Genomic DNA, 19,412 nt, shown 5'->3' on the forward strand with positions numbered 1-19,412 from the left:
TTAAGTGCATTCCCACTTGTAGTGTTGCTCGGGGATCTAATCTGAGACCTCAGCTTTATACAATGTATCTCATTAGCTCGGATGAAGGAATAGAGAGAATAGAGAGAATAGAGAAGGAATATATCCAAGTTTACAGAAGGGTTTAGTAAGTTGTGTAGATGGCAGCAAGAAATTACAAAGAAACATGGGCAGCCTAAGTGAGTGGGAAAACCTATAGCAGATGGAAATCAGTGTAGAGAAATATAAGGTCATCGACCTTGGATCCAAGAATTACAAGAATATTTTATTAATGGTGAGAGATTAGGAACTGTAAATTAGCAAAGGGATTTGGGATCTAGATAGACAATTACTCAAAGATAGTTCACAACAACAAATGTAATCAAAAAGAGTAATGAGGCCGGATTTTCAAATGACCACTGGGTCAGGACCCAGCGTGGGTGTGATTTGAAAATCACGGTCCTGGAGGTGATCTCTGGGTCTTGTTGCCTCCGGAACAGTTTGAGATTTTCAAAGTGCCGGCGGTAGGGGTGGGAATAGGAAACCCGGCTCATCCCAATTACTGAGCCAGTTTATTTAGGAGCTTTTTAAGGGGTCTGTCCAGTGGAGAATGGAATTTGTAAAGTTTTTTTTTGGCGAAGCCAAACAGCCTGGCGCACATTAGTGCAGAACTGCTGTGTTTACCACAGGGCCAAAGAAGGCTTGTCTGTTTTTGTCTAAACATTAATTTTGATGGGGCAACTAGCATCAGATAGGCGTCCATGGCCATTTTACTCCCTGTTTCGGCTCCTAAGGAGCTGCATGGTCTATCTGCCTTTGCCACTGGCACCAGGCAGGCAGCTCCCACCTCCTGTTGGCACTCGTCATCGCTAATTGGATGCCGAATTTACTTCCTGCTCAATTAGGGTATTTGAATTTAAAAATAACGTCACAAGAGAGTCACAGTTGAGACCTGGGCTCAGGGCCCGAAATTCATCCAGGTGTATGTTTTGAACATCTGGCCCATTGAATATTGCCCTTTATCTTTAAGCATGCAGCTTCAAATAAAGGAGCAAACATATTTTATCAGCCCTGCGACATTCCCTAAGTATAAAGTATTATAGTAAGCAGCTCTACCATTTTGTAGCCTGTTGTAAAAGTTCAAAAAATTCCCTTGTTACCTTGCTTTACTTCCAGCAAAGTGTTATCTAAAGAAAAGTTAACTAGACTTTTGCGTGAAACCATTCAGGCAAACATGGCTAACACCATGGTGTTCCTACCAATGTAGGATAAATGGAATTCCATTTATACAACATAAACTAACTGGCTACCATATCTACACATGCAAATGTATTGTAACTGACAATAATTCTCATTGTTTATCTTGGCACTTCTATTCAATAGTATATCTTTTCCTGCACATCCCTCCAAGTACAGCAGGTTACAGAGATTGCGTGACCTCCTGTGTATTTTTTCTCCCACAACTACTCAACATAGTAATGGTTTATTCTCTATCCCAGAGAGTGCATTTGTCTGTTTTCTCACACCAAACACAGGGGGGAAACTCAATTCATGACTGGTCATTATGCTAGCAGAAAGACAGTATAAGAGTTGCAAATTTTGCATTGTAACCTACAGCACCCAAACTTCTCCAAATGCCACATTTCAGGTGAGACCCTTCATCAGAATTCAGTTCTGATGAAGAATTAAACTTGGAAAATGAACTCATCATGCAGGATTTTGGATTTTGGATCAGAACCCCGATTTTGGAGTCAAATAAGGATCAACTGACAGTGATTTTCCCGGAATTGACCAATTAGTGGTCAGAGGGTGCATTCACCATCCAATTAAGGATGGTGGACAGGCTCTTGAAGTTGAAGGGCCAATAGGAGGAAAAATAGCCTAAACCAGAATGCTGCCGGCAAACTGGCATGTTGGCTGGGGGTGCAAAATTTCTCAGCCGCCCTCCTCTGTATTTGCCCCATATGGGAGTAAAAATTCTACCCATTGTTTATCTACATTGAAACTGACTAACCTGCTGAGTGTTTCCTGCATTTCTTCTTTTTGTTTCAGGTTTACATGTGCTATATTTTGTCTTTTAGGAAAAAATGAACTCCCATTTAACTATAACCTATTACACGTTAAGTTGGGTGGAATGGACATCAGAAATTTGTCCTTTTTGATCTGTGTTTAAATTTGCTTTATTAAAATCGAGATATTATTTATTTTTCTCCGTGTTCATCTTTGTAGAAATAAAACAAACTTGATTCAAATTGTTGGGTCAGTTCAAGACTGAACTGAACAAATTGACCTTGAAGACAGGTCATAAACAATGATGTTATTGACCTAAAGTCAAATAGCAAACAGGTAAAAGCTTGACTAATTTTCGCTGATATGAATTTTAATTCTTAAATAAATGAAGAAATGTATACAAAAATAGAGAAATCAGAATGGAAACTACTCTAGCCTAGGCACTAAGAATTTGGGTGTGACCCTTTGTGTTTGACACTAAGCTCACCCATTTCTGCAATCCTTGTTGATATCTCTGAGGTTTTAGAACGCAACAGTTCTGTCACATTATCCCATGAAACCATATAAAGTAATATAATTTAAATAGATAGTTAATATATTAGGTCCACCACCACACTGTTTGCTGGGAAGCTCAGTTGACAGCAGGAGGTCAGTAAATGGATTCTCAGCTTAATTTACTTGGTAGTCCTCTCCTCTTTTGAGACAGAAGATTGTGGTTCAAGACCCACTGCAGGGACTTGAGCACATAATCTGGGCTGATACTTCAGTGCAGTATCAGGAAAGTGCTGCACTGTCAGAGGTCACAGCTTACGGAGATAGCGTTAAACTAAGGTCCCATTCAGTTCAGTTGGGTGTAAGATTGTACAATACTATTTGGAAACCAAGCAGAGAATTGTCCTTTACCCTGGACCAACATTCCCTTCTCTGCCAAAATCAAATTAAATGACTATACATCTCACTTAGTGTTTGTGGAGCCATGCTGAATTAAAATTGTCTGGTATATTTGCCTGACAACAGTAACTGCTTTTCAAAAGTAAATAATTGGTTTTGAAGCACTGTGGGATGTCCTGAACAGAATATGATAAGATGCTTATGAATCTAAATCTCTCATTTTTTCCTCTTTAGAAAAACGAATCAAAGTAAATCATGCTAAATCATCCTCAGTTTACCTCTTTGTTGCATTTTCATAATCAAGTGTATTTGCTACAGATATGGAACCAGTAGCATCTATCTGAAAGTCTGTGGTGCCTGATAGCGAGTACTATTGAAAAACAAAATCCATTAAAACTTCTGAAAGAAAGGAATTCTGAAATACATTCATTAAATTTCTTAAGTAAAACTAAATCCAAATGCATTTTAATGTTTCTAATGCATAAATTCATTATTAATTATTTCTATAGAGGTTTCCTTGTTATACACAAGACTCTGAAGGTTCATTGCTAAAATGCTCACCTATACATATTCACTATGTATGGGATGAAATGTTGTAATTTTATCAAAGGAAATAAGAAAAAATACAAAATATGATATTTCATTATGTGCTCAGTCTGACAACTCAAACTACCCACAAGAAGAATTTTCCTTCTTACTTCGCTGCAAATGAGACAAGTGACAGCCATTTTTACTCAGTGACATAAATTAAGCTTGACAACATTTATTAATGAACAAGAGCTATGTCGAATATGAGATTGTTAAGTACCCATTCTTTATTCGCATTATAGGGCCAGGCCACAGAGTCTCTCTGAACATTTAGTTCTGAACATATCTAGCTAGTTTAGAATCTACCAACCAGTTTGAAACAAAATCTAATGTAAGACATCCCTTTGATCCAGTATTATTGATGGAAATTTGTAATTTTATCTGCAGTGTTTTATTTCCCTGGAGATCAATTTGCTGTTACCATAAGCATAAGCTCAGTAATATGAAAGCAGTGTTTTCCTTTGCCCACTATCAAGATAATGAACACATCAGAACATTTTCTTAGTGCATCTCTTCCACACAGTTTGGCATGCACTACCTACAAGAGGGGAAGTGAGGGACAGGACAGAAGAGGGAGGAAAGCGGAGAGGAGAGGAGGGGGTAATAGATGTGTAGTTATAATTCAAAGTAATTGACACACTGGACTTAAAGAGCAATAATCTGCAACAATCTTCATTATTAAGCAGTTTATAAAAGAATAAAATGTCCTGCCTTTTACCTGGCACATTGTGCAGTGTATTAAATAGGATTCAGAATGCTACACGTGCCATTCAGAACTTTATCTAATTTACATAGAATTGGAAAGAAACGTGAGAGGTGAGAAATAAGGCAGAAATGTGGATGGGGACGGGAGAGGGAATTGGAGGTGATTAGGAGGGAAGTGGACAGAGGCAGATGAGAGATGGGGAAGAAGAGAGGGGAGGGACAACAAGGGAGTGGACATTACAGGAGAGGGAAGGAGTATAGAGGGGATGGCTTGAGGAGAGGCACAGAGAGGAAAATAAGATGCAAGTGAGGAGTTAGGGACATGGGAAAGCGGAAGATTGTCTTGGAGGGGGCTCAGTGCAAATCCTTAGTGAAGAGACATCTCTGCGGTATGTAGCTGTTCCTCAGTAGTGAGTGGGGTTTTTATTCTTGACTCAGTAGATGGGCTGTCAGTGTTAGCCTTGTTCTTCAATGGAGGGAGGGAGCTCAGTATTCGCTGGGAGGTATGTGTGTTGTCCTTCCTGCATGGAACCTTTGTGCTCCAGTGGGGTTGAGCCAGATTAACCTTTAGCTAGGGGTGGGAAATGGGGGGAAATGTCAACATTCTTCCTTCAACATGAGGGCAGCATCTGATTTCAGTTTAGCATCTGGTTTTCATTTTTTGATCTCTTCTCCTGCTTTTATGTCTCTGGTTGCTCTTTCCCAATCTTTACTAAAATGTTCTTACTTCTGGACCTTCAGTTGAACTTTCCCCTGCTAGAAAGTGCAGGGGTTTGATTTGTTTCCTAATGGAGTTTGCTCAGGGCTACCTTTCCATTCCTGACAATTACTATCCTTCCCAAACCTTTACTTGAATGCTCTATTCTTAATACATGTGCTTTACAGGACTGTATTTCTATGGGTCATATTTAGCCATGGCTGCAGTTGACAACCAGTGCCTTTTATCTTGTGTGTTACCCTCATTTCCTATTTATATTCTGGGGCTATATATTTTACTGTTTTTTTCTGATTTCTTTATGTTCCATAAATAACTTATATTTTTTTTCCTGTTGCAAGAATCCAAAAGTGAGGTTGTATTTATTCCTATTGGCAGCACTGTCATGCAACGTGGGATAAAATTAGGATACAGCACCATCTACAGAGGTAGTGCCCTCAGAATCTTGAGACTGGTTAGCATTTTAATATTTATTGGACAAGCGATTAAATAAGGGAAAACCTGTGTAAAAACAATTACAGTTAGGTCAAAATCTAAAAAATGGCTTCCATAAACATCACAGTCGAACACAAGGTGAAATACTCAACATTTCTTTGCAAAATATTCTTGATATCAAGGGTTTGCCACGGTTAAATATTTTGTTTGCTAGTCTTGTACTAGTTTGCATCATTATCCAAGTCATAGTTTTTTTTAAAACAAATTATCTTGTTTCCATGTTTATGTTACTTGATCAGCTGCCTAATTTTAGAACTATAAAGGGTTAGGCTAAGCTGCAGACAGTCTTTCAAACTTATTGTGTCCCTGAATCGGGAAGGAGGGGTGTAATTGCTAAATGATGGGACTGTTTGCTGGAATGTATTAGCCCGCCACTTTACTTCTGGGAACCTTGGCTTGAATCGAGCCTGGTCAGCTGTCCAGAAATTCTTCTCTTTATGTTGAATGTGAAGGTCCCACATGAAATAGCTTTGGATGGTTTCAGCCTGTTTCCTGGCAAACATAAAGGTTCATAGCACAAAGCTATTCCGAATGTGGCAATAATTCAGTGCCTCACTTGAACAGGAATAGTTGAGGTGGTTGGCGAAATTGTAACATTGGTGCAATAGGAAATTTGCTTCTTTTGGTTGGAGATAAGCCACTACGACAGGGATCTGCGAGGCTGACACTTCCTTAACTTGGGAAAGCTCCTCAGTGCTCACAGCCATCACCTTGAAACATTTTTTAATGAACAATATGCTGACTTACCTTTAACACATCATTTTTGTCTGGATCCTTTGCTGCAACTTTATATATTACAGTATTGACAGCAGTATTTTCTGCAATATAAACTTCAGCACCTGCAAAATAGATTGTTTCAAAGCTCAGAAACACACAGGCCTCCCTTTTTAATAACATGGGGAAGATATTTTCCGTGTGACAAAATCATAAATAGGTTCTTTACAAAATATGTTTATCATTTCCATACTGTTAATGCATGGAAACAATCCTCCTAAACTGTCAGTTATGGCTTCCTAGTTTGTAAAAGGTAGCTGGAAATTACCCTGTGAGATAATAAAAGGCAAATGCTTAATGCGTTTGTATCTGGTTTTTGAAATGAATGTGTGAGGCATTGAATAGGGGGAGTTGATCAATATCAAGATTTTCCAGAAACTGTTTTGGTTACTGCACTGAGAACTGCTTAATGTGGAGTTATTTTGTTACTTTGGTCTCAAAAATTATTTCTGATTTCAAATGAACTATGTTATGTAATATTTATGTAATTGACTAAAATAAAATTGATTATCATTTTCCCCATTCCTCATTTCCACTATCAGGTCCTACACTGCTATACATTATTCTCTAGCCGAGTTGATGGGCAGGTGAACTGCTCCCAGCCACCATCAACACCACTTTGTAAACCGTTGCTAGGAGGCATACAAAAGCCACCTGGTGTAAATCACTGTCCTGTGTGGGTGTTACGTGGCTTCCACTTGATAATTTGCCTAATAACCTGACTGAGATACTTTTATCTATCTTAATGCTTTTCTGTTAAGTACTTTACAGGGTTAATTTTGCAAATTTATGATCATGGTATGAAATATTGATGAGTGGAAGCATGTTTTACAGGATCAGATACCATTATAACCCACTCTCTGACCTGCAATTCCATTTAGCAAATGCCCCACTCAAAGACCAACAGCATTGCCCCGTACATGTACGTTCAGGCATTTTGGGTGAAATCTTTTACAACACTCATTTAATTTTTGTTTTCTTTAGATAGGGCAACATTTTCCCCCCGTCGGGGGGGGGGATGTGCGGGAGCGGGCATGGGCGGGCGGGTTCCTGATCGGCGCCCCCAGTTGGGGGCGCGCCGCCATTTTATGTGGGCAGGCCAATTAAGGTCCACCAATTGTGACGTGCACCAGGAAGTGCTGTGCGATCCCTGCACGGGCTGGGGGATTCCCTGAGCGTGCACGTGAAAGAGCGCACAGATGGCAAAGTGCTGCCTCAGGGAGATCCGCTCAGACTTGACACTTTAAATAATGATGAGCAAAACATTTTGCTGCCATGTCCCCTCATGTGACACTGTCACATGAGTTGGGACATGTCCATAACTTTTATTTTAACACGCTCTGAAATTTTAAAATCCCTCATGAAATCTCATCCCGCCCGTGGATGAGGTTTCATGCTTTTTCTGAAGCCCGCCAGGACTCCCGGCCTGCCCGCCAACCTTAAGGTTGGATGGGCAGGTCCATTAATGGTTTTAACTAGTTTTTTAATGGCTTTAATAGGCCATTGACAGGTTGGCGGGCATGCAGCCGGGTCAGCTGTGTGCCCGCTGACTTGGGAATGTAAATGACGCGGGGTGACGTCGGGACGCACGCCCAACGTCACCCCGTGTCATTTTATGCCCCACCCCTGCTTGCCAAATAGAAGATTCTGCCCATAATGTAAATAAAGAGTGCGGCAAATCACTGCACGTAAATTCATCTTGGCATCACGGGGCCTCTTGAGCCAGTTTTATTGGCTGCATCCCTGTTTTAGCAAAATGATAAATAGCTGATTTAATTGGTGTTACCTTTTCATTAATGTTCAAGTATTTCTGTTAGGTAAGGGCATTAAGGGATATAGAGCAAAGTCATGATGTGATGAAATGGAGGAACAGGCTTCAGGGAATAAATGGCCTACTCCTGTTCCTATGTTCCTATACTTAAATTACATTAAAAATCTTTATGAGAAAATTCATTCAAATGTGAGACAGTTGTGAAGATTTGACTGAAGATTATTTTTAAACGGTTCCAATTTTGAATTGTTTTAGCTTTTCCTTCAAATAACTTTTGTGTATATGTATAGTGCAGATATTATGTAAGCTTGAGTTTTGCTCTCACGCAGAAGTATTAAATCCTGCTTTGAACACAACTCCAACATTCATCTTTCACATTTGTGTCAAAGAAAACAATTCTGAAGGACAATTTCTTTTGGTCATTATTTGTAGCAAAATCAAAAATGGAAGCATAAGAATGACTTGTTATTTCACTATAATTAGCAAATACAGGAAATATAGAATCTCAGGCAGACCTGCGCAATCAATTTTTATACAAATCAACCTGTAGGAAACATTGCTGGAGCCTCTCAATCAGCTGCAGTGGGGGCCCTTTGAGTTCCCTTGGCAACTACTATTATTATCACAAACTTTAGGAGTGGAAAATTTGAAATGGCTAGTGAATTAAACAGAGCTGGAATGAAAACACAGGTCTTGGACTCAAATTAAGTAAAGTACAGAAATGTCATGTTTTTAAATAGCATGGAGTCTAAGGATTAATACATAAATAGCGAGTGGAACATTTTCTGTTCCAAAATACCATTTTGGGTTCACATATAAATTAAGTTCCTACAACAAAATATCTGGCTTGAATTTGCAGAAAAGTGATCTTGCATCTGCAGTACATGTCCTTAATGTGGCAAGGAAATTCCAGGAAATGATGATGTGAGTCGTTTATGCCATTACCGACTCTGTAATATAATTTCCTGGAACTTGTACAGAGACCCTTGCCAACAAGTTGAACAACTCATTATCATAACTCCATCCCATTAAAATCAAATGGCGAGATTGAATTTACAGGAATTACATTCCTGTGATCACCACAGCCACTTAGACCACCATTGCAGAATGGTGCTGTAGGGCTCTGAATCAGTATTCAATCGCTCAGCAGGTTGCCTGGGGGTTAAACTTGTTCTAGGAACTTAATTGGAATCTTAAACCTCAATTGAGCAATAAAATAAGCATTTTGATAGCCAGACATGATCCAGTTTTATGCCAACGAAGATCTTTTTTTTGGTAATATTTATTGAACTCATGCTAATGTGACTCATTGGATTGCAACTGGTAAAGAAATGTAGCCAGGGATTGCATACAGTTCAGTAGATAACCCTCTACATATGAGTTCCTTCTTAATGTGATTTATACATTTATACAATCTCATCAATCAAATTAATCCAGCCTGACTGTTTGGTCCATACAGACAGCAGTTCATCCTCATGTTATCAGATCAGAGCCATTGCTCCTAAACACATCCCTGTTAAATAACCTGCTGTTTCACTCTGTGTCAGGCCACGATACCTTTGAATGTTTATCAGACACTAGTCATTTTATTCCTGCTGGCTGCACTGTACTTCAACTACTTGTGGTGTAAATTCACCTTTGGAGTATTGGGGAACATAATTTCATTTAATTTATGGTGCTTTTCACTGACACCACCATTGCAGTGAATTCCAAACCATTGTAACATATATCTTCTTAAACTGGACACCTTTGTTGGTTGGATAGATTTGCCAGAAATACTTAGAAATAAATATATACCTTGCCTAGCCAAAGTTCCCAGAAAGATGGGTGGCTCATTTACATCAAGGATCTTTATTATGATGGTCTGAGAAACAGAGCTGCCTTTCTCATCAGTTACAAGCAGTTGAAGTGTGTAGCGTGGAATGCTTTCAAAATCCAACTTTGGACTGTTGGTTGTTACTAGCTATTAAAAAACAAAAGCATATCAATAAAAGTAAATCAATATTTAAACCTGCAAATTAAAACTCTGACCTGACTCTGCGCCACCAACCCAGGAGCAAAAATCCAGGCCTCAGTGCCAGTTTTTCTACTCTCTGACCGTCAATCCCAATTCCTCCATTCTCTGACCGTCAATCCCAATTCCTCCATTCTCTGACCGTCAATCCCAATTCCTCCAATCTCTGACCGTCAATCCCAATTCCTCCATTCTCTGACCGTCAATCCCAATTCCTCCAATCTCTGACCGTCAATCCCAATTCCTCCATTCTCTGACCGTCAATCCCAATTCCTCCATTCTCTGACCGTCAATCCCAATTCCTCCATTTCCTGACCGTCAAACCCAATCCCTCCATTCTCTGACCGTCAATCCCAATTCCTCCATTCTCTGACCGTCAATCCCAATTCCTCCATTCTCTGACCGTCAATCCCAATTCCTCCATTTCCTGACCGTCAAACCCAATCCCTCCATTCTCTGACCGTCAATCCCAATTCCTCCATTCTCTGACCGTCAATCCCAATTCCTCCATTCTCCGAGACCGAGAGACAACAAACTAAGAACCAGACCGAGAGTGAACAAACAGAGAACCAGGCTGAGAGTGAACAAACTGAGAACCAGACCGAGAGTAAAAAAACTGAGCACCAGACTGAGACTGAACAAACTGAGAAACAGACTGAGAGTGAACAAACTAAGAACCAAAGTGAGAGTGAATATACTGAGAACCAGGCTGAGACTGAACAAACTGAGAACCAGACTGAGTGAATATACTGAGAACCAGACTGAGAGTGAGTATCCTGAGAACCAGACTGAATGTGAACAAACTGAGAACCAGACTATGAGTGAATGTACTGAGAACCAGACTGATAGTGTACAAACTGAGAACCAGACTGAGAGTGTACAAACTGAGAACCAGACTGATGCTGAACAAACTGAGAACCAGCCTGAAGGTGAACAAAGTGAGAACCAGACCGAGTGAACTAACTGAGAAACAGACTGAGGGTTAATATACTGTGAACCACGCCGAGAGTGAACTAACTGAGAAACAGACTGAGACTGAACAAACTGAGAATCGGACTGAGAATGAATATACTGAGAACCAGACTGAGAGTGAACAAACTCTGAACCAAACTGAGGGTGAATATACTGAGAACCAGACTGAGGGTGAACAAACTGAGAACCAGACTGAGTGAATATACTGAGAACCGGACTGAGAGTGACTATACTGAGAACCAGACTGAGAGTGAACAAACTGAGAACAAAACTGAGAGTGAATATATTGAGAACCAGATTGAGAGTGAAGAAACTGAGAACCAGATTCAGTGAATATACTGAGAACCGGACTGAGAGTGAACAAACTGAGAAACAGACTGATACTGAACAAATTGAGAACCAGACTGTATGTGAACAAACTGAGAACCAGACCATGTGATCTAACTGAGAAATAGACTGAGAGTGAACAAACTGAGAAACAGACTGAGAGTGAATATCCTGCAAACCAAGCCAAGAGTAAACAAAATGAGAAATAGACTGAGAGTCAGCCACCTGTGGAAATTAGTAACTTCAGTTCATTAGCATTTGTACAAGATATCTGTAATGAAGTAAAAAACATTCAAAAAACTGTTTTGATTCTTCAAAATGCAAATTTTTAAGTATTTATAGTTTTGACAAATTACTGAAAAGGTATACAAACGGATTTTATGTACTTTAGATTTTGCTTCTTTGGTGGCTACACAGCTCTGTGCAATAAATTCTGCATTCTTACAAGGTAATCTACACACAGCAAGTCGACAAACTCTGTGTTCTAAAACTTACATCCCATTTATTTGTTACATTTGGAATTATTTGAAATGGATATTTAGCAGGATCAGCATTAATGATTACTGGACCACCAACTAACTTATCGCCTGCAGGCACAGCCACTGTAATTGTCGTGAGTAGATGATGGATTACTGCATCTTCCTGAAGACCAATATTCAATGGGTTCACATCAGAAATAGTTGGTGCACTGTGAATACCTGGATGAAGGAAACAGTCAAGTATCAAAGTGTGTCTGGTATTTAAGCAGTTCTATTTAAAAACATATATTTTTCTCCTTTTCATGGATTTCATGTACTTGGGATTAGGATTATTGTTCATGTGCTGGACAAACACTAACATGGACAGATTCAGTTGAACCATCGATTTCCATATTGTTTCTGTCCCCGCCCTTCATCCCCAACCACCATCCTTGGAGGTAAATTATAATCACATGATTCTACTAAAGCTTTACATAACTTCACCATTAAGTGCAACCTTTATATATTTTTATTCATTCATAGGATGTGGACGTCGTTGGCTAGGCCAGCATATATTTCCCATCCCTAATTGCCCTTTTGAAGGTGGTGGTGAGCTGCCACCTTGAACTGCTGCAGTTCATGTGATGTAGGTACACCCACAGTGCTGTTAGGGAAAAGAGTTCCAGAACTTTGACCCAGCAACAGTGAAGGAACAGCGATATGTTTCCAAGTCGGGTTGGTGAGTGGCTCGAAGGGGAACTTCCAGGTGGGTGTGTTCCCACGAGCGAAATTTTCCGAGCCCGCGGATGGCGGGTGTGATAGGTGGCGTGTGTGGAAAATATAGCGTGACCTGCTTCACGACAGCATGAAGGCAGGTCGCGATCATCCACTCAGCCTGCTGACAGCGGGCTGCGTTTTCCGCCATCGGTCAGTGGGGAGCTAATTGTAATACATTAGCATATAATTAAAAGGCCATCCCGCCAGGCTCTTGGAATCCCACCGTATCATCCGTCCACATCGGCGGGAAAGCACGCCGACGTGTTTCACAACAGCACGCAGGCGATGTGCACTTGGCGGCCTCGACTTTGGGGGAACTGAGGTGAGTGAGCAGCAGCGTTCTCCACACCTCCCTTGTTGTTTACACGCTTCAGGGGTGCCAGGGGGACAGGGGAAACTGATGCCTGGCCCTGGAGGTGACTGATTAGGGGGCAGGGGGGTGTCTGGGGGAAAATGCTGGCCAGCCTTGGAGGCGACTGCTGAGGGGGGGAAGGGGTCCAGTGGCAAGTGCTGACCAGCCTCGGAGGCGAGCGTTGTCGGGGTGGGTTTCAAGTGCTGCCCTGGCATTGCATCCCGCACACAGGCAAATGAGGTGGGGGGCAGGGTAATCGAGAGAAGTATTAAGGACACCTGTATAAACTGACCATACCTCTACAACTAAGGCAGATCAGGCGCAGCCACAGTGATATGATTAGGGTCAGGCTCCTAGCCTGCCCACCCATGCAAGCATCGCAGAAGCACCAAAGGGCCACCAAGTGCTCTATACCTTACCCCCCCCCCCAAACGCCACCCCCCACCCACTTGGCACAGACTTTGAGTCCGCCACCACTTTACTGGACCGCGGAGCAGTTGGACTGCACACATTGTACAATCTCTTCGCCAACGCTGGCCATGTACCAGTCACTCCTGGAGACGCTCACAGCCCCTTGCAATCTCAGCATCCTGGTTTGGACCAGTGTCCCCCATGTCGCAGGTTGACAGGGCAGTCATGCAGCGCACTCATCTCTGGTCATCTGAGGGGTGACCAGCACTCTCCGGGAAACATTAAGGGGCGGTCACACACGGCCAGGAAAGGTGCTAAGTACAGTCATGATAACCACGTCTCTCTCTCTTTCATGCTACAGGAGGACTACGTCAGGATCATGGATCCTGGTGACTTTGCTGTATGCCTGATGGCCCACAGAGGCCATGGAAGAGAGAGGAGAGAGCGACTGAGGCAACTGGCCGCGCAAAGGCAGGAGCAGCAACCTCATGAAGAAGGGGCAGCAGGGGCTCCCTCACACGCTGCCCAGGAGCGACAGCGAGCAATACACGTCACCTGCCATTCCTGCAAATGACTGAGAACCAGTGTCGCCGATGATTGCGAATGTCTAGGGACCTGGTCGCTCACATCTGCCACTTACTGCAGGACTTGGTACCAAGGGGACATGGAGGGCATCCACTGCCAGTGGCTGTGAAAGTGAACACAGCGCTCAATTTCAATGCCAGCGGCTCCTTTCAGGGCTCCACAGGTGACCTCTGTGGAATTTCACAACCCGCCACCCACAAATGCATCCATGAAGTCACAGATGCCATCTTCTCCATGGCACACAACTTTGTGCATTTCATCCGGGACTGGGACAGCCAGGATGCAAGGGCCATTGGATTCGCTCTGATCTCCGGATTCCCACAGGTACAGGGTGCAATTGACTGCGCTCATGTGGTGCTCAGGTCTCCATCGCTGCACACACTGGACTACATCAACTGCAAGGGCTTCCACTCACTGAACGTGTAGCTGGTGTGTGACCACCAGAAATGCATCCTGCAGGTATGTACACGGTTTCCAGGGAGTGTACATGACGCCTACATCCTGAGTTGCTCGCAGATCCCTGCAGTCTTCCAGGATCCACAGAGGCTGCAAGGTTGGCTCCTTGGGGACAAGGTCTACCCACAGAGGCTGTGGCTGATGATACTAGTACGGTGACCTCAGACTGCAGCAGAGCGACGGTATAATGAGGCTCATGCAGCAGCTCACAACTTGCTGGAGCAGACCATCGGGATGCTGAAGATGAGGTTCCAGTGCCTGGACTGGTCTGGTGGGGGCCCTGAAATACAGTCCACAGAAGGTGTCACACATCGTCATCGTTTGCTGCACCCTTTACAACCTGGCGCTGCAATGGAGTGAGGAGCTGGCTGAGGAGGAGATGGAGGAGCTGCATGTCTCCTCCGATGAGGAGGACGCTGATGGGGATGAGGGTGTGGGGGTCCTCAGTGGTGATGATGACAGGAATGAGGCTCCCGTACTGGCTAGATGAGGCAAGCGCACTCGGGAAGCCCTCATAGCTGCCAGATTTGTGGAGGATGATGACGACAAGCAGTGAGGTGTCCCCGTAGATCCTCACATTGCAGTTGTGAATGTTTGACTCCAATCTGGCTACCAGTAGCGCCAATACCCTCTGTGAGAATGTTCCTGTCGTGGAGATGCAGTGGAGGCCCTAATAGTCGCTCGATCGCAGGAGGATGATGACAACATGCAGTGAGGACACTCCATAGATCTTCACATGCCCTCTGAGAATGTCTGACTCCTGTCTGGCCAAGGGCAGCTCACTTGTGCTCCATAATCAGGGTCATCTCAGAGACGCCACCATGAAACTTTAGATGCATCTGATGCTGTGTCCACCTTCAGCATCTCAGCCCTTCAGGAGCTGGTGCACAGCATCACTGGTCACAGATGCTGGTGTGATGGGGGCCAGCCCCACCTTAAAGGTGCTGGAGCACACAGAGAGAATGAGAGAACTGTATCGCGCCTGCCCACCACATTCTGGCAGCAATGACAAGCACTGCCAAGGTGCAGACATTAGTAATGTTTCCAGGGAGTGTGAGGCTGGACCATCACTGTGGACTGAAGGCCACACAGAGCACAGGGAAGAGGCCCTGGACTGAGACACCTGCCTTTTATCTTGTCCAGAAAGGTTTCACATCTGAGTGACAAGAACACTGCTCATCAGAACAAGGAGCCACAGGGAGGAAGACATTCTTGGGAGTTTATTGACAATAGTGAACAGTACGTGCAAGTGATCAACACCCGTGGCCAGGCTGTGCAACTACTTTGCCGCTACGTCTTGGTGCTCCCTGGACATCCACAGTGGAGGTGGAGGCAGCCTGCTGATTGTGACACCCTGTCTGTGATGACTTTGGCGGGCGTCCTCTGGAGGGCTGAGACTTGGTGGGCCCTGGGCTGCTTTCAGGGTCCTGCTGTGTGGCAGTAACACTCTCCTCTGCCTGTGAAGCTGGATCTGCGGAGGTCACAGGAAGAGGGGATTCGGGTGGGCTGGACACTCCCAGAGTCACCTGGTGGATGACCCTGGAGCGTGCACCTGCTGATCCTCCTCCCTATCAGTGCCCGAAGGCCCCGGCTGACACCATGAGCGGAAGGGGTAGCTGGAGTGAGATCGAACTGCCCAGCACCCCTCTCATGTACACACTATTGGAGGCCAACTATGGCATCAGTGATGGAGTTAAGCCCATGCAGCAGTGCAGGAGTGACATCCTGCACCAAGGTCTCCATGGCAGCTGCCATCCTACCAGTGTTGACCTTGGTGCATTGGCATGCCTGCACTATCACCTCAGCCTGAAGGTGGATGGACTCCTCCATTTTGCCTTGCAATCTGAGGAGTGCAGCGAACATCCCTTCCTGATGTTCCCGAGCTTGCCTTTGCAGATCCAGCAACTGAGGCATGACTGAGTTCCGAGACTCGTCATCTGACTTGGAATCAGCAATGTTCTGGCCTCCAGCAGTCCTCCAAGTGCCGGGGACCTGGGAAGTCCCTGCCTCCGCCTGCTGTGAATCAGAAAGTGCAATGTGCTCATCAGATTGTGATCCCAAGGCTACTCTAAAGCTAGGTCCCGCCAAGGTGTGTGTCTCTGCGCTAATGGAGGGTGTAGGTGGGCACTGTGACAGGTCTTCAGGGAGAGTGCCTTCAGATTCCTCTTCAGAGGTTTCTTCAGAACTTGGAGGCCCTGGGTCGTGGACTCCATTGGCTGCTTCTCGAATGTGCCTGCGAAAGCAAGGGGAGATAATTGGTGGATGGCAGTGGCCTGTGAAAGAGGACACATCACTCACAGCATGGCTATCTGATGGATGTTGCACTGCTGGATCCTCACTTGGTAGAACAGCACCGACATCACCATCAGCACAGGACCGGTCCCGGTCATCGCCGGCCAGCTGGATGGCTTTGTTTTCGAACTATGTCAGAACTTTGGTCTCCGGCATCCCTCCACCTGTCTGCAACCTTTCCCTCCTGTTGTGAGCCAGTTTGTCCTGCATGGATAGAGATGGGGAGAGTGTATCAGGACGCCTGCCGGGCCAGATGATAAATATGCCTGGCCTGTGTGGGTGGTGAGTGGTCCCATGGATGGGATGAGGACAATGACGGTGCGTGTGAAAGAGTGAATGGTGATGTGCCTTGCACTGGCAGTGAGTGGGGGCCCTGTGGGTGTGTGGTGGGTTTGTGAATGTGTGAGTTAGGAGTGATGAAAAGAATGACTTACCCAGGAGGAACGGAGATCATTCAACCTTTTGTGGCACTGGGTGGTTGTCCTCCTCTGCAGGGCATTTGCGCTGACCACCACTGCCACCGCCTCCCAAGCTGGTTTGGTGACTTTGCTGCCCATCCTACGGGCAGAGCGGGGCAGAGCACATCCCGGCGGGCCTCCAAAGCATCCAGCAGTCACTTGAGGGACCCATCGTTGAAGTGAAGGTCTACAGTCTTTCTCCCTTTGTTGGCCATGCCTCCCAGACAGTGGTGGTGATCTGGTGGCAATGAGTGCTTTCCTGGCGGCTGCCTTTTAAAGATGGCAGCCCGCGTGATGCAACAGTAGGGTGATGGCAGGGGTGGGGGGGTAAATGAGTGCTCCCTCACCATGGGAACTGTGTGCTTCATGGGAGTGAATAAATAATGAGGATGATAGAGCGTGAAAACCCGCCATTTTCTCCATTTTACCTGCCCGCTACCGCACTTAGTGCAATTCTGGGAAAATTCCGCCCCATGTGTCTGCGGTGGTTGTGGGTTTGGAAGGTGCTGTCTAAGAGGCCTTGGTGAGTTCTTGCAGTGCATCTTGTAGATGGTACGCTGCTGCCACTGTACGTTGGCAGTGGAGGGAGTGAATGTTTGTGAATGAGGTGCCAATCAAGCGAATTGCTTTGTCCTGGATGGTGTCAAGCTTCTTGAGTGTTGTTGGAGCTGCACTCATTCAAGCAAGTGGAGAGTATTCCATTTCACTCCTCAGTTGTCCCTTGTAGATGGTGGACAGGTTCTGGGGAGTCAGGAGGTGAGTTACTCGCCACCAGATTCCTAGCCTCTGACCTGCTCTTGTAGCCACAGTATTTATATTGTGTAAGTCATGCTGCATTTGGACATAGACTGCTTCAGTTTCTGAGGAGTCATAAATGGTGCTGAACATTGTGCAATCATCAGTGAACATCCCCATTTCTGACCTTATGATGGAAGGGAGGTCATTGATGAAGCAACTGAAGGTGGTTGGGCCTAGGACACTACCCTGAGGAAATCCTGGAATAATGTGCTGGAACTGAGATGCTTGACCTCCAACAACTACAACCATCTTCTTATGTGCTTGCTATGACTCCAACCAGCGGAGAGTTTTCCCCCGATTCCCATTGACTCCAGTTTTGCTAGGGCTCCTTGATGCCACACTCAGTCAAATGCAGCCTTGATGTCAAGGGCACTCACACTCACCTCACCTCTGGAGTCCAGCTCTTCTGTCCATGTTTGAACCAAGGCTGTAATGAGGTCAGGGGCTGAGTGGCCCTGGCGGAACCCAAACTAAGCATCAATGAGCAGGTTATTGCTAAGCAAATGCCACTTGGTAGCACTGTTGATAAACCCCTTCCATTACTTTCCTGATGATCAAGAGTAGACTGACGGGGCTGTAATTGACCAGGTTGGATTTTGTCCTACTCCTTGTATATAGGACATACTTGGACAAGTTTCCACATTGCCAGGTGGATGCCAGTGTTGTGGCTGTACTGGAGCTGCTTGGCTAGGGGCGCAGCAATTTCTGGAGCACAAGTCTTCAGTACTATTGTGGTTTATTGTCAGGGCCCATAGCTTTTGCAGTATCCAGTGCCTTCAGCTGTTTCTTGATATCACTTGGAGTGAATCAAATTGGCTGAAGACTGGTATCTGTGATGCTGGGGACCTCCAGAGGAGGAGGCCAAGATGGGTTATCCACTCGGCACTTCTGGAAGAAGATTGTTGCGAATGCTTCAGCCTTATCTTTTGCACTGATGTTCTGGGCTACCCCATCATTGAAGAAGGGGATATCTGTGGAGCCTTCTCCTCCAGTGAATTGTTTAACTGTCCACCACCATTGACGACTGGATGTGGCAGGACTACAGAGCTTAGGTCTGATCCGTTGGTTGTAGAATCGCTTAACTCTGTCTGTTACTTGCTACTTAAGCTGCTTGGCACACAAGTAGTCCTGTATTGTAGCTTCACCAGGTTGACACCTCTTTTTTAGGCATGCCTGGTGCTGCTCCTGGTATGCCCTCCTGCACTCTCCATTGAACCAGGGTTGATCCCCTGGCTTGGTGATAATGTTAGAGTGGGGGACATGACAGGCCATGAGGTCACAGATTGTGTTCGAGTACAATTCTGCTGCTGCTGATGGCCCACAGCGCCTCATGGATGCCCAGTTTTGATTTGCTAGATCTGTTCAAAATCTATCCCATTTAGCATGGCGGTAGTGCCACACAACATGATGGAGGGTATCCTCAATGTGAAGACGGGACTTCATCTCCACAAGGGCTGAGCAGTGGTCACTCCTACTGATATTGTCAAGTACAGATGCATCTGCAGCAGGCAGGCTGGTTCCCTCACCACTTACCACAGACCCAGTCTAGCAGCTATGTCCTTTAGG

The 19,412-nt window shown here is 44.7% G+C and overlaps 1 protein-coding gene across 2 annotated transcripts in view; it reads right to left on the minus strand.

The window, feature by feature from the left end:
• The window catches only part of LOC144681316 (cadherin-related family member 3-like), a 112,158-nt gene that overhangs the window by 71,096 nt on the left and 21,650 nt on the right, over positions 1-19,412 (minus strand). For both annotated transcript variants that reach the window (XM_078542917.1, XM_078542916.1), the window contains exons 3-6: positions 11,755-11,957; positions 9,744-9,909; positions 6,149-6,240; positions 3,177-3,268 (exon numbers count right to left, since the gene is read on the minus strand). In XM_078542917.1, coding sequence (XP_078399043.1) covers positions 3,177-3,268; positions 6,149-6,240; positions 9,744-9,909; positions 11,755-11,957 — 553 coding nt within the window. The remainder of the gene's footprint in view (positions 1-3,176; positions 3,269-6,148; positions 6,241-9,743; positions 9,910-11,754; positions 11,958-19,412) is intronic.

Source organism: Cetorhinus maximus, chromosome 6 (assembly GCF_964194155.1).
Source record: "Cetorhinus maximus chromosome 6, sCetMax3.hap1.1, whole genome shotgun sequence".
In the NCBI taxonomy this organism is placed as follows: domain Eukaryota; kingdom Metazoa; phylum Chordata; class Chondrichthyes; order Lamniformes; family Cetorhinidae; genus Cetorhinus; species Cetorhinus maximus.